This window comes from Panthera leo, chromosome B1 (genome assembly GCF_018350215.1).
Source record: "Panthera leo isolate Ple1 chromosome B1, P.leo_Ple1_pat1.1, whole genome shotgun sequence".
Lineage (NCBI taxonomy): Eukaryota > Metazoa > Chordata > Mammalia > Carnivora > Felidae > Panthera > Panthera leo.
Genome location: NC_056682.1, coordinates 43944568 through 43958144, shown reverse-complemented (window position 1 = coordinate 43958144; position 13577 = coordinate 43944568). Strand labels below are relative to the sequence as shown.

The 13577-nt window shown below is 42.3% G+C and overlaps 1 protein-coding gene across 6 annotated transcripts in view; it reads left to right on the top strand.

Annotated features, from left to right (window-relative positions):
• Positions 1–13577, top strand: part of TACC1 (transforming acidic coiled-coil containing protein 1) — a 120576-nt gene that overhangs the window by 21541 nt on the left and 85458 nt on the right. For 5 of the 6 annotated variants that reach the window (XM_042934813.1, XM_042934808.1, XM_042934807.1 and 2 more), the window contains exon 1: positions 8644–8779. The exons of the other annotated variant lie outside the window; for it this stretch is intronic. In XM_042934813.1, coding sequence (XP_042790747.1) covers positions 8703–8779 — 77 coding nt within the window. In that variant the 5' untranslated portion in view covers positions 8644–8702. Of the gene's footprint in view, positions 1–8643; positions 8780–13577 lie in introns of those variants that run through there. 6 annotated transcript variants of the gene reach the window in all.

The window sequence follows — 13577 nt, the reverse complement described above, 5'->3', positions numbered from 1 at the left end:
TTTGGATGTTGAATCCATCTGCTCAATTTTTTTTTCAGAAATTGCACTTTTCATCTCTAGAATGTATATGAAGAAGTAACTGTTAACTTTATTTTTTAAAGAGTTTTTAAATAAGTTTATTTATTTATTTTTGAGAGAGGGAGAGAGACAGAGACAGAGGGCAAGTGGGGAGGTGGGGGGGGGGCGGTGCAGGCAGAGAGAGAGGAAGACACAAAATCCAAAGCAGGCTCCAGGCTCCAGGCTCTAAGCTGTCAGCACAGAACCCAACGAGGAGCTCAAACGCATGAACTGTGAGATCATGACCTGAGCTGAAGTCAGATGCTTAACCGACTGAGCCACCCAGGTGTCCCAGTACATTGTTAATTTTAAATGGGCTATGAAAAGTTAAGGATGGATTTTGTAATTTATAGGTCAGCCACTAAAATAAGAATGCGAACACTAGCTAAAAAGCCATCAATAAAACTAAAATGGAATAATTTATAAAATATTAAAGAAATAAAAAAAGGCAGGAAATGGGAAATGGATAAGCAAATGTCAAAAGAGAAAAATAGAAAGCAAAAATATAAAATGATAGGCCTCACCCAATCATATCCATAATTACATTAAATGTTGATAACCTAAACACTCCACTCAGAAAATTAAAATTGACGATTGTTTTTCAATGAATTAAAAAGCCAAATGCAGCATCTCACTGAAAAGGTTGTATCGATGGCGAATACACATATGAAAGATATGCTACATCGTATGTCATTAGGAGACTACAAATTAAAACAAGGAGGTACCATTGATTTCACACCTGTTAGAATGGCAAAAATTCCCACCACTCGTGACACCAGATGCTGGTGAGGATGTGGAGCCACAGGAAGTCTCACTCATCGCTGGTGGGAGGGCAAAGTAGTACAGCCACTTTGGAAGATACCTTGGTGGGTTCTTACAAAACTAAACATACTCTCACCATATAAAGCCAGTGATTACATTCCTTGACATTTACCCAAATCAGCTGAAAACTTTCGTACAAAAATCTTCACATGATGTTGATAGCAGCTTTATTCTTAATTGCCAAAAATTCCCAAAGTAACCAAAATGTCCTTTAATAGGTGAATGGAGATGTCCAGAGAAGGAATATTATTCAGGGCTGAAAGGAAATGAGTTATCAAGCCACAAAAAGACACACAGAAAGCTTAAATGCATTTTACTAAGTGATACAAGCCAGGCTGAAAAGGCTACATACAGTATGACTCCATTATGACGTTCTGGAAAAGGCAAAACTATAAAAACAGTAAAAATATCTAGTGGCCAGGGAATGGGGTGGGGGGAAGGATGAATACGCAGAGCACAGCAGGTTTTTAGAGGAGTGAGGCTATTCTGTATGATACTAGAATAGTGGATTTTTGTTATTATATGTTTGTTTAAACTCATAGAATGTACCATACCAAGTGTGAATCCCAATATAAACTGTGGACTTTGGGGGATAATGATGTCAGTGTTGGTTGTAATATGTGTACCACTCTGGTATGGGATGTTGGTATTGGGGAGAGGGTGTGTGTCTGGAGGCAGGAGGTACATGGGAACTCTCTATACTTTCTGCTCAATTTAACTGTGGACCTAAAACTGCTCTTAAAAATAAAGTCTATTAAAAAGAACAAATAGACATACTTTAAATACAAAGACAGAGATAGATCAAAAATGGATAGAAAATGATATGTCATGTAAACAGTAAGCAGGAGAAGGCTGGAGTGGCTGTATTAGTATCAAACAAAATAGATTTCTAAACAAAATGTATGGCCAGAGATAAAGAGCTCTTCAGAGCAATAAAAGTTTTAGTCAAGGTGGCATAAAAATCACTCGGGTGCCTGGGTGACTCAATCGGTTAAGTGTCTGACTCTTAATTTCGGCTCAGGTCATGGTCTCGAGATTCGTGAGATGGAGCCCATGTCGCGCTCCGCACTTCGGATGGATCTTGCTTAAGATTCTCTCTCTCCCTCTCTCTCTGTCTCTCCCCAGTGTGTGTGCACTCGGCTCTCTCCCTCTCTCTCAAAAAAAAAAAAAAAAAGAAAAGAAAAATTGCAAATTTGCCTGTGTTCAATAACAGCTTCAAAATATATGAAGCAAAAGTTGACAGAATTAAAAGAAGAAATATGTAATCATAACTGGAGATTATATTGTTTCTCAGAAATTGATAAACAAAGAAAAATCATCAAAGAAGAAACTGTTAACAACACTATCAACCACCTTGACCTAATTGATATTTAGAGAACACTTCACCCAACAACAGCAAAATGCACATTCTTTTCAAGTACATGTGATATGTTTACCAGGATAGATCATATTCTGGACCATAAACAAGTTTCAGTAAATTTTAAAAGTTTGTTCTCTGACAATAATTAAATTAAATTAGAAACTAAGATAACTAGGAAAATAATAAATATTTGGAAACTAAACAATACTATAAATACTATATACTATAAATATTAATACTATATTATATACTATAATACTATATTATATACTATATTAATACTATGTTAATATTAATACTATAAATACTCATACTGTAAATATTCAATGGGTTGAAGAAGAAATTACAAGAGGTTAGAAAATATTTGGTACTGAATGATAATGAAAATACAACATATCAAACTTTGTGGGATGTGCTAAGTAGCACCTAGAGGGAAATAAATTATAGCTTTGAATGCCTCTAAGATAAAAGAAGAAAGCTCTTAAATCAATTTCCCACCTTTCCGTCTATGTTTCCACCTTTCTCCAACTAGAAAAAGAAGGGGTGCCTGGGTGGCTCAGTCAGTTAAGCATCTGACTTTGGCTCAGGACATGATATTGCAGTTCATGAGTTGGAGCCTTGCATTGGGCTCTGTGCTGACAGCTCAGAGCCTGGAGCCTGCTTCAGATTCTGTGTCTCCCTCTCTCTGCCTCTCCCCCTCTCACACTCTGTCTCTCTCTCTCCCTTTAAATAAAGAAACATTAAAAAAAATTTTTTAATTAAAAATACTAGAAAAAGAAGCAAATTAAACCCAAAGCAATCAGAAGGAAGGAAATAATAACGATAAAACAAAAATAAATGAAATAGAGAACAGGAAAAAAAGGGAAAATTAATAAAACCAAAAGCTAGTCACTGGAAAAATTGATAAAATTGATAAATCTCAATCCTGACTGACCAAGAAAAAAAAAAAAAGAAATTGCCATATCAGTAATGAAAGAGAGGACTCCATTACAGATCCTTCAGACATTAAAAGAAGAACACTCCATTATTATTAGTATGAGTATCTTTATGCCATTAAATGTGACCATTTAGGTGAGATGGACACATTCTGGGAAAGACATAAATTACAAAGCTGAGCCAAGAAGAAACAGAATATTTGAAGAGCCCTATGACCATTAAAGAAAGGAAATTTGGAATTTAAAAACATTCTGACAAACCTTCTGCCTCAGATGGCTCCCCACTGGTGAATTCTATCAAACATTTAAAGAAGAGGGGCACCTGCGTGACTCAGTCGGTTAAGTGTCCAACTTCAGCTCAGGTCATGATTTCGTGGTTCATTAGTTCAATCCCCACATCAGGCTCTGTGCTGACAGCTTAGAGCCTGGAGCCTGCTTCAGATTCTGTATCTCCCTCTCTCTCTTCCCCTTCCCCACTCATGCTCTGTCTCTGTCTCTGTCTCTCTCTCTCTCTCAAAAATAAATAAACATTAAAAAAATTTTTTTTTAATCTTAAAAAAAGTAGTAATAATGAATTTAGCTAGATAGCAGGATACAATATACAATAATCAGTTTTATTTAGCATCTAAAATAGCATAAAACATTTCGGAATAAATTTAGCAAAAGATGTGCAGGACCTAAAGACTGAAAACTACAAAACATTCTGGGAAATTCAAGAAGGGCTACATAAATAGAGCTACACCATGTTCATAGATTAGAAGTCTCAATGTTGTTAAACTACCGATCTTCCTTAAATTAGTCAATAGATTCAGTGTAATCCTTGTGGAAATCCAGACAAGGTTGTTTAAAAAGTTTACAAGTTTATTTTAAATTTTATATGGGAAGGGGAGCCTGGGTGGCTCAGTTAGTTGAGAGTCTGATTCTTGATTATGGCTCAGGTCATGATCCCAGGGTCAGCACATTCCATGCTGAGTATGGAGTCTGCTTGGGATTCTCTCTCTCTCCATCTCTTTCTCAGCCCCACCCCCTCAAATAAAAAAAAAAAAAAAAGAAAAGAAAAAGAAAAAGAAAAAAATTTTTATATGGAAAACAAAGAACTTAGAATAGCTAAAACTATTTTGATAAAGGAGAACAGTGATGGAGCACTTACACTACCTGATTTCAAGAACAATATGTGGCTCTTACTAACAAACAATATGTAGTAAACCTAACTTTATCCTTTGGCTTATAAATTAACATTTCAATAACTTCCAAAAATGGAAAGGTAGGGCAGCTCTGAGATAAGCATGTAACTTCCGAAGAGGGCTACTGTGAAGGGCATTACTCATTTGGCAGGATTGCTGGGGAGACAAATCCATGTTGAACATAAGCTTTGTGATCAAGACAGAACTGGGTTTAAATACTGGTTATGGTACTTACTTCTCAAAGCCTCAGTTTCTTCATCTTAAAATGGGGTATACAGGGGCACCTGGGTAGCTCAATCCATTGAGTGTCTGACTCTTGATTTTGGCTCAGGTCATGAACTCACTGTTCAGGAGATCAAGACCCGCATCAGGCTCTGTGATGACAGTGCGGATGGAGCCTGCTTGGGATTCTTTCTCTCTCCCTCTCCCCCTCCGCTGCTCTCATGCTCTGTTTCTCTGTCTCAAAATAAATAAATAAACCTTAAAAAATAAAATAAAATGGGGTGCACAGCATAAAAATTAAGGAAATACAGCATAGAGGCTAAGCTCTATGTTATAACTCTGGAGTTAACCTACCTGGGTTTTAGTCCTAGCTCTGCCATTTTGTAGCTGTGTTGCATGTTAAAGTGTCCATGCATCACTTTACTCATTTGTAAATTGAGGATACTAAAAGTGCCTATAAACGTTGTAATGTAATGAACATTAAATGAATTAGTAAACCTAAAGCACTTAGAACAGTCTAGTACATAAAAAGTACTTAAAAAACTATTACCTACTATTGTTATCATTTCTCTGTGTTACGAGGACTAAATGTGCTTACTTTCATCAACCACCAAGCAACGTCCTAGGTATCCAATAAATGTTAGCTCGCATCCTTCTACTGAGCACAAGTAGCATTCTGGCGGTAGGGTTTGACACTGAAGAGTGTATTTTGCAATCTAGGTGACAATCATAAATTTCAGTTTCTTAAATTTTCTTTCTTGTTTTCCAATGTTTAAAAAATGCCTACTGACAGAATTATAATGCAAAATGGAAACTATAACACTGGATATCAAATATTACCCCTCCAAGACTCCATCACAGGCTGCATATCTCCTTTGATCCCAGCTGGCCATCATGTTCAGCAGTCTGAACTGCTGAACCCAGGGACTACAAAATGCAGGCTGCCTCCCTCCTCTCCTCATCCCTTTCTTCTTCTTTGGTCACTTTAGGCAGAAACTACAGACACCATAAAACAGTCAGAAGGTTCTATTCTTCCTTTATTCCCTATCAAATGCAACAGCAAGTGGTGTCCAGCTGTTATCTTCCTGCCCTCCTCTTGAAGAACAACTCCTCAGCTGTATGAATAGTTGGGAGCCCCAGAACTGGCATTACTTGCTCAGTCAATAGGTCAGATGACAGCAAGGTTGTCCACCACTTATGAGTGGCCTTTGAGCTCACAACTTCAGAACCACACTGAGGGAGAGGAGGTGGTTGCATTTCTTCACTAATTTTCCTCGGAGAAGAACTCTTGATTGCATGGTAACAATTCTATGTCTTCATTAGGGATGCTGAGCTTTTGATGTTTATTTATATTTGAGAGAGAGAGGGAGGCACAGAATCTGAAGCACCCTCCAGGCTCTGAGCTGTCAGCACAGAGCCCCAGGCGGGGCTGGAACCCACGGACTGTGAGATTGTGCCCTGAGCAGAAGTCAGACGCTTAACTGACTGAGCCACCCAGGCGCTCAGGGATGCTGAGCTTTTAAATTTTGTGTTCTAATTGAAAGATAAAAAGCAAGAAGGATTTTAAACAAAGAGACATGAAGCAGAGGATCTTTACATATCCCATAGCCTATTCCTTTGTTGGAGATCTGCAGCCAGTCTCTGAGATGAGGAAATAGACCCTGGCTTTGCTTCTGTGAGAAGAGCCAATCATTAAATGTTGCGGGGAAGAGGAATGTTTGGATCTCTCCGGTCTATCCTGGGCATTTTCCCTGAAAAGCCTTCATAAGTTTATTTTCCAAAGATAAGACTTCGCCTTCACTGTCTTCACTCCCCTGGGTCTAGAGCCCCAGCTGCCCATGTCTCTGTATTGGCCATGTCTCTGGGCCCCACTGGTAGACACAAACTTTCACATTATTTTGCAGACACTGTTTCTCCTCATTGTCTCGGTTTCTCTGCATCCCAATAGGGTGTGGACGTCACATATTTCCTTTTCTTTTAAACCATTTTAGTGATGCTACCCTGTGCCTTTCTCCACTGATAATAATAAAACTTTTCCCAACAGCCCATCTTGTCTACCCAGTAGAAAGAAAGCTTTCCCCTCCTTCCCTGCCCCGCCTGTTGCGTGTCCCCCCCCCCCCCCCCTCCCATTTTTCCCTTAGAATGATCCACTGGGAATAAAGACCTTTCTTACCAGGAGAGGCTGAGTGTTCCTCTGAAAGGGACCACAGCTCTGACAGGGTTATGTTTGTGTTATCAGTGGCACTTCAATCTCAGTGCCAAGGTATTACAGACAGGATGTGTGAAGAATGTGAGCTTTTTTTTTTAATCATCTGCCAAAAGTCAACTTTTCTACAGCTATTTGAAATCCTCCTCCCCTCCCCCTGTCTCAGTTCCTAGTCTCACTACACTTTTACTAATTAATGTTTATTTTCCCACCCCCAAAGACTCTGTTTGTATATGCCTACAGTGTGGCAGCATCCTGAACTCTAGGAACTCTCCGGCTATAGTAGAGTGTAGATAATGTATAAACAGGAAATAAAAATTAGACATAAAAAGAGAGAGAGAGATCTACTGTAAATATTAAGTCTCTAGTATGAGTTTTCTAACCCTTTCTGGAAACATTAAAATGTAGGCACATACATCTTCATTGCCTAAAGCTTCGAGTCAAGAATTAAGTTGATATTGAACACCATTCTGTGTGCGTTGCCACTGGCTCGCTCACTCACTCATTCATTCATTCAGCAAATACTTACCGTATATATGCCAGGACAGAGGCACTGTGCCAGGCACTAAGCTTGCATACAGAGATAAGAAAGGGTTCTTGTCATTACAGAACTCATATTCTAGTGGAAAGACAAATAATTATAAAATAAGATTGGTAAGTGCTATGTTAGAGGAATTAACACATGGTGTAGGAACACTGGGGAGGAAAACGATCAAATGAGTGTAGGATGAATGCATTTATCGACAATTATTAATGTCTACTATGCACCAGGCAGTGATGGGGCAACAGTGAAAAACCAAATTCTCTGTCTTCACAGAGTTTACATTCTAGTGAAAGAGACCGGCAATAACAAAAACCAAAAAACAAAACAACAAAAAAAGATGTACTATCGGGATGCAGCATAGAGTTACAGAAGGAAGGTATGAGTTGGTCTGGCAGGATAAATAGGTGTTAGCACAAAAGGGCATTCCAATCTTTGTTTTAAAACAAAACAAAACTCTGGGATGGAGGAGAGATGGCTGGAGAGGAGGGATGTAGGAGGTGGGAATGGATGAGAAAGGGCATGAAATATTATGCAAAGGGAGTTACTAGGTGTGTCATTAGGTGGGTCACAGGCGCAGTGGGAGGGATAGGGTGCATTTTTCCCTAAGCCAGCATTAGGAAGAGAATTCATTCTAAACTGAATGTCAGAAGCAGAAGGGTCATTAGAGGTAAAAATGAACATACAACCTCATTTTACAGATGACTCGCATAGGGTGCAGTTATGTGTCCCAGCTAGACGGAGGCACAACCAGGATGAACCCGTTTTTCTGCACAGCTCAGCCCCCGTCTCAGTCTCCGAAGAAGTTGCTGCGGGGGAGCGGTGCCGTGCGGAAAGGCAGCCTCGGTCTCAGGATCCCGACACACACCGCCCCCTATCGGTGCTTCCCCGCAGAGCCTCTTCCCTGTTAGCCTCGAGCAGGGGCTAGCCAGGCGCCGCCGAGCGCCCCGGGCCGGAAAGGCAGAAACAGCGACGTCTCCCTGTCCGTGGGGACCCGGGGGCGCGCCCAGGCCCCCACCCACTCCACCTGTTTTCCTCTGCCGCCAAGCGGCTCCCGGGCTGGGAGTGCGGAGCCCGCGACCCGAGCCCCTCCGGCAGCTCAGCATCTCCCCGCGGCGTCGCGGGGCGTGCGTCCCGAGCCGCGGCGCAGGCCGAGCCCTGCAATTGGCGGCGAAGTTGGCGGCGTCTCGAGCAACGCCCTTTAGCCGGCTTTCCCGGCGGCCGGGACCCTGAGGCAGGGCTCCACACCACCCGCCCGCCCCTCCGCCCCACCCTTCCTCCCCCGCCCCGCCGCCTCCTCCCCGCCCAGGGTCCGGGTCGAGCCGGCGCGCCGCGGAGCTCGGGCCGGCGCAGCCGGGGCGCAGAGCTCCGAGCCATGGGAGCCTCGCACTCTCAGAGCCCGCGGGGCCGGGAGCCGGCCGGGGAGAGGCCCCCGACAGCCCGAGAGAGCGCGTGAGTCCCTGATCCCTCCGCGGGGCCGCCGTTCGGGGGTTTGCGTGCCAGCCCGGGATGCGAGCGCACGGCGCTGGTCCCTCAGGGGCCGGGAAGGTGGGGCTCCCGCCCGCGCCCGGGGGCTCCGGGTTGGGCCTGGTGGGACGTTCCGTCCCGAGCCTCGCCCTGCGGGGCCCGGGGGCGCCCGGCCACGACCCCACCGCGACAAAATCGCGCCCAGGCGGGGCTGCTGCCCGGCGCTTGTTCACGCTGCGCGGGTGGGAGAAAGGGGCCCCGAGTTTTTCGGAACTCGTCCGGGCAGGAAAACACATGTGTCCTAAAGGGCTCTGAAGTATTCGCGAGACAGCTATTTGCAGGGAAGTGTAGATATAAGCAAGGGGCTCGAGTCTCCGATAATTTGGCTCGTGTTGGCCTTTGGAGTGCAGGAATTTGGATGCAGTGCTTGCTGCTCATGAGAACTCCCTCTCTTGTTTGCTCCGAGGGCTTCATGATGATCTCAGAAAAAGGGCTGTATTGTAGCAGCAGCAATTAGGCTTTTGTTCTGGGACAACAACAATTGGGGACACCAAGTAACTGAAATGCAAGCTGCGAAGAAACACTTTTAGAGAACGTGATTTAGAGCAAATTAGTTGCACGGTTTGCAAGGTGGCCATGCTTCTCGCCAGAGAGGATGCGTTGCTAACTACTTGAGAACCCAAACAATAGTTAACCTTTTCATTTAAAATTAATTTTGGAGCGTGTGTGTAACTTGGAGGTGAGGTAATGTAGAGGAACTCATACTGTATTTTCAGTCAGCCAGTGACAAAGCTATTTCGTTTGAGAAGGATACCCTGGGCCTTGACATACAGCAGTCTGTGCCATGGGAGGGCTTTTGATCATCTTTTTTTTTCTTTCTTTTTAATGTTTATTTATTTTTGAGAGAGAGAGAGTGCGAGCAGGGGAGGGGCAGAGAGAGGGAGACAGAATCCAAGTAGGCTCCAGGCTTGGTGCTGTCAGCACAGAGCCTGAAGCCAGGCTCAAGCCCACAAGCAGTGAGATCATGACCTGAGCAAAGTCAGGCTTAACCGACTGAGCCCCCCGGGGGGCCCCTTGATCATCTTTTCAAGGCAAAGTAGCTTTCTGAATATCTAAATAATAGGCATGTTAGTTGTGCCTCCTGATGTTTATGTATGAACACTAAACTTAGTTCAGGCAGCTTATTAATCGTATGAGGAGCTGAGAATTATCCAGCGTGTAAAATGTGCAAAAACCCTCTAAATACAAGCATGTACAATGCGCAAAAACATTCTTTTAAGTTATTTAACCCCCAAGAACATTGAGTTCATTTCTATTACTGCCCTTGTTTTACTGATGAGAAAACTGAAGGACAGAGAGATTAAGTGACTTGTTCAAGGTCACACAGCTAGAAAGTGGTGGACTCCCATTGTCTGACTCCAGAGCTCTTGCTGCAGCTGCCTCCCACAGGAGAGTTAGGGCTGTCTTAGGAAGCAGACTTTTGTCTCAGCTGGCAGACTGCATCCCACTTTTTTTTCCTTTAATTCTTCCTGCATAAGGCAGAAATCTGAATTAGCAATGCTTAGTACCTACTAAAAGGAAATTGCCAAAGTTGATTTAACCTTTTTCAAAAACAAACATGAGACGCAGTGTAACTTTGAGATGAAGTTAAGAGTTTTGGAAGCACATAATCCTGGGTTTAATTCTAGGCTCTGCTCCTTAACAGCTGGAGATCTTTTATCTGTTCCTTAACCTCTCTGTGTTTGTTTCCTTATTTGTAAAATGGGAATGAAAACCATGTCCACTTGATAGGCTATTCTGAAGGTGCTATAAAATCATGTATGTACAAAAAACAAGTTATAGTTTTATCTCTGAACAATATATTGTTTTACCTAAGGATAAAAATTGACTAATCTTTGTGAACAAGTGGCAGGGTTTACTGTGTAATTTGAAAGTAAATATTGGGATCATTCACTGGTAGCATGCCGAACTCAGTACTTTCTGTGTAAGGTTCAGTTGTTAGGGTGAGGAATTTGATTCTCAGTTGTTAGATTATCCAGTGGCTTGGCGATAGAGGATCTTTCTCTTCAATGAAGTTCTTACGTGTACCTTAGATATTTAGCAAAGCTTGCCTAAATATGATCAACATAGAAGCCCGTCTTTGATCTTCACCTGGGAATTTAGCCCAATTTAATACATCAAGAAGCACACAGGGACACCTGGGTGGCTCAGTCAGTTAAGCGTCTGACTTTGGCTCAGGTCATGATCTCTTGGTTCATGGTTTGGAGCCCTGCGTTGGGCTCTGTGCTGACAGCTTGGAGCCTAGAGCCTGCTTCGGATTCTGTGTCTCCCTCTCTCTCTGCCCCTTTCCTGCTCCTGGTCTGTCTGTCTGTCTGTCTGTCTCTCTCTCTCAAAAATAAATAAAAACTTTTTAAAAGTTAAAAAAAAAAGAAGCACAGAAACTCATGTAGCTGGTGATAGGATTATTTGGTCTCATCAGAGTGTGCAGATTCTGTTTAAAAAGTCAGCCCTACAAACGACTTTGCATGCACCAGGTCAAAGATTAGAAATATGAGATTCCATGCCTGTAATATGAAAAGCTAAAAGTATGCTTTGTCCAAGCCCTGCCTTATTTAGATGTACAAGCCACAAGTGTCTCCAGGGTCTGAGAAAATGGGGATTCATTGTTAATGTCACTCGGCTGCAGATTTCCTGCCGGACATATGGCTGTCGTGGATAACACTGACCTCAAGGAAGTTCTCCTACTCAAGCCTTTTCAGTTGCATTTTCAAAATCTATTGTTCCTTTTTTAAATAAGTAAATAAATACTTGAAAATCTCACAAGGAAAGCATTACTGCTGGCATCTGTCTTTTGAGGAAGAAATTATGTTTCAGGATGTTCACAATTTATATTTTGGAATAATTTAACCTAGTGCTAAAATTAGCCAGATAAATCTTTCGTGACAGAGCTGTATTGTGAAATATAAGGAAGTATGGATGTACATGAAAAGAAATGTCTGATTTTAAGATAATAGTCATTATTTTTAATGTTTATTTATTTTGAGAGAGAGAGTGTGTGAGTGGGGGAGGAGCAGAGAGAGAGAGGGGGAGAGAGAGAATCCCAACCAGGCTCAATCCTCAGTGTGCAGCCCCACTCAGGGCTTGATCCCACAACTGTGAAATCATGATGTGAGCTGAAATTAAGAATCGGACGCTTAACTGAGCCATGCAGGAGCCCCAAGATAATACTCATTATTATTTTTAATGATTAAGAACATTTGGGGGGGGCACTTGGGTGGCTCAGTCAGTTGAGTGTCTGACTTTGGCTCGGGTCATGATCTCCTGGTTCGGGAGTTCAAGCCCCACATCAGGCTTGCTGCTATCAGCACAGAGCCTGCTTCAGATCCTCTGTCTGTCTGTCTCTCTCTGCCCCTCTCCTGCTTGCACTCTCTCAAAAATAAATAAAACATTAAAGAACATTTTGTTTAAAGCTTATTTATTTTGAAAGAGACACACAGTGTGAGTGGGGGAGAAGCAGCCTGGGGGAGAGAGAGAATCTCAAGCCTCAACCCATGAAGCCAAGAGATCATGACCTAAGTGGAAACCAAGAGTCAGACGCTAAACTGACTGAGCCACCTAGCCTCCCCAATACTGATTATTATTGAAAATTGTAGCTGTTTCCCTTTCCCAGACCCGAAGAAAGAAAATTGCTGCTTTGGTAAATGGTAGGGAAAATGTCACTTCATTTATTCAGGGAGGCTGCGCGTTACGGTGATTAGGAACAGAAGCTGTGGACTGAGGCAGACTCAGGTTAGAATTCCAGCTAGATCGCTTACTTAGTTCAGGAAGCTTTGGAAAACAGTTAATTTCTTCAGTTGAGTAAAATTTTTACATCTTTAAAATGGCATTAATCATAACTACCTTTTTTTTGAGAGAGAGAGCGAGCGCGGGGGAGGGGCAGAGAGAGAGAGAGGTAAAGAGAATATCAAGAAGGCTGGACACCCAGTGTGGAACCCAGTGCCAGGCTTCGTCCTGCGACGTTGAGATCATGACCTGACCTGAAATCAAGAGTCAGACGCTTACCTGATGGAGCCACCGAGGCGCCCCTCATAACTACTTTTTGAAGTGGTGTCTGTTATTAGTGCAGGGCCTGGTACTTACTGAAGACTCAATACCTAAGTTATTATGAGTACATTTACATATAGCTATAAACCAGATGCTATGCTAGGTTCTTTGGGATGTATATTTTTGAAAAAAGCAGCATCTTTTCTGAAGGGAAGATTGACTTGTGTCCTAATTCAACAAGGCAATAACTTTTTCAAGTTAATTTTTTCCTCAGTTAATTTCCATTTTCCAGAAAGATGCACTATCAAGAGGATGGACGTGTGTTTGGGAATATGGTACTTTGGAGAAGTATTTGAAATCAGTGATTCCTTAGGTGATTTTTTTTTTTTTTTTTGAAATGTGGCTAGGGTGGGTTTTCTAAGAACAAGTAATTTGTGGAGAGATTTGAACAATACCATAAACAAAGCCTCTTATTCATTAGGGAATATGGTGTGTAACTAATTCATTTACTGCTCGTTGAGCTTGTCTGCCTGGAATGCAAGATATGAACCTGCTGTCAATTTTTATTAAATTTCTAGACCAGTCTTTGTTTGCATTTGGAATATATCGTAATGGAATAGGACATTGGCAAAGTCAGGACGAGTTTGAGGTTTTGAGTGTTTTTCCCATGCACCTTTCTGATCATGTGAATCAGATGCGGTTTCTACAAGGTTCTGGTGACCTGCGAAATCAGCAACAA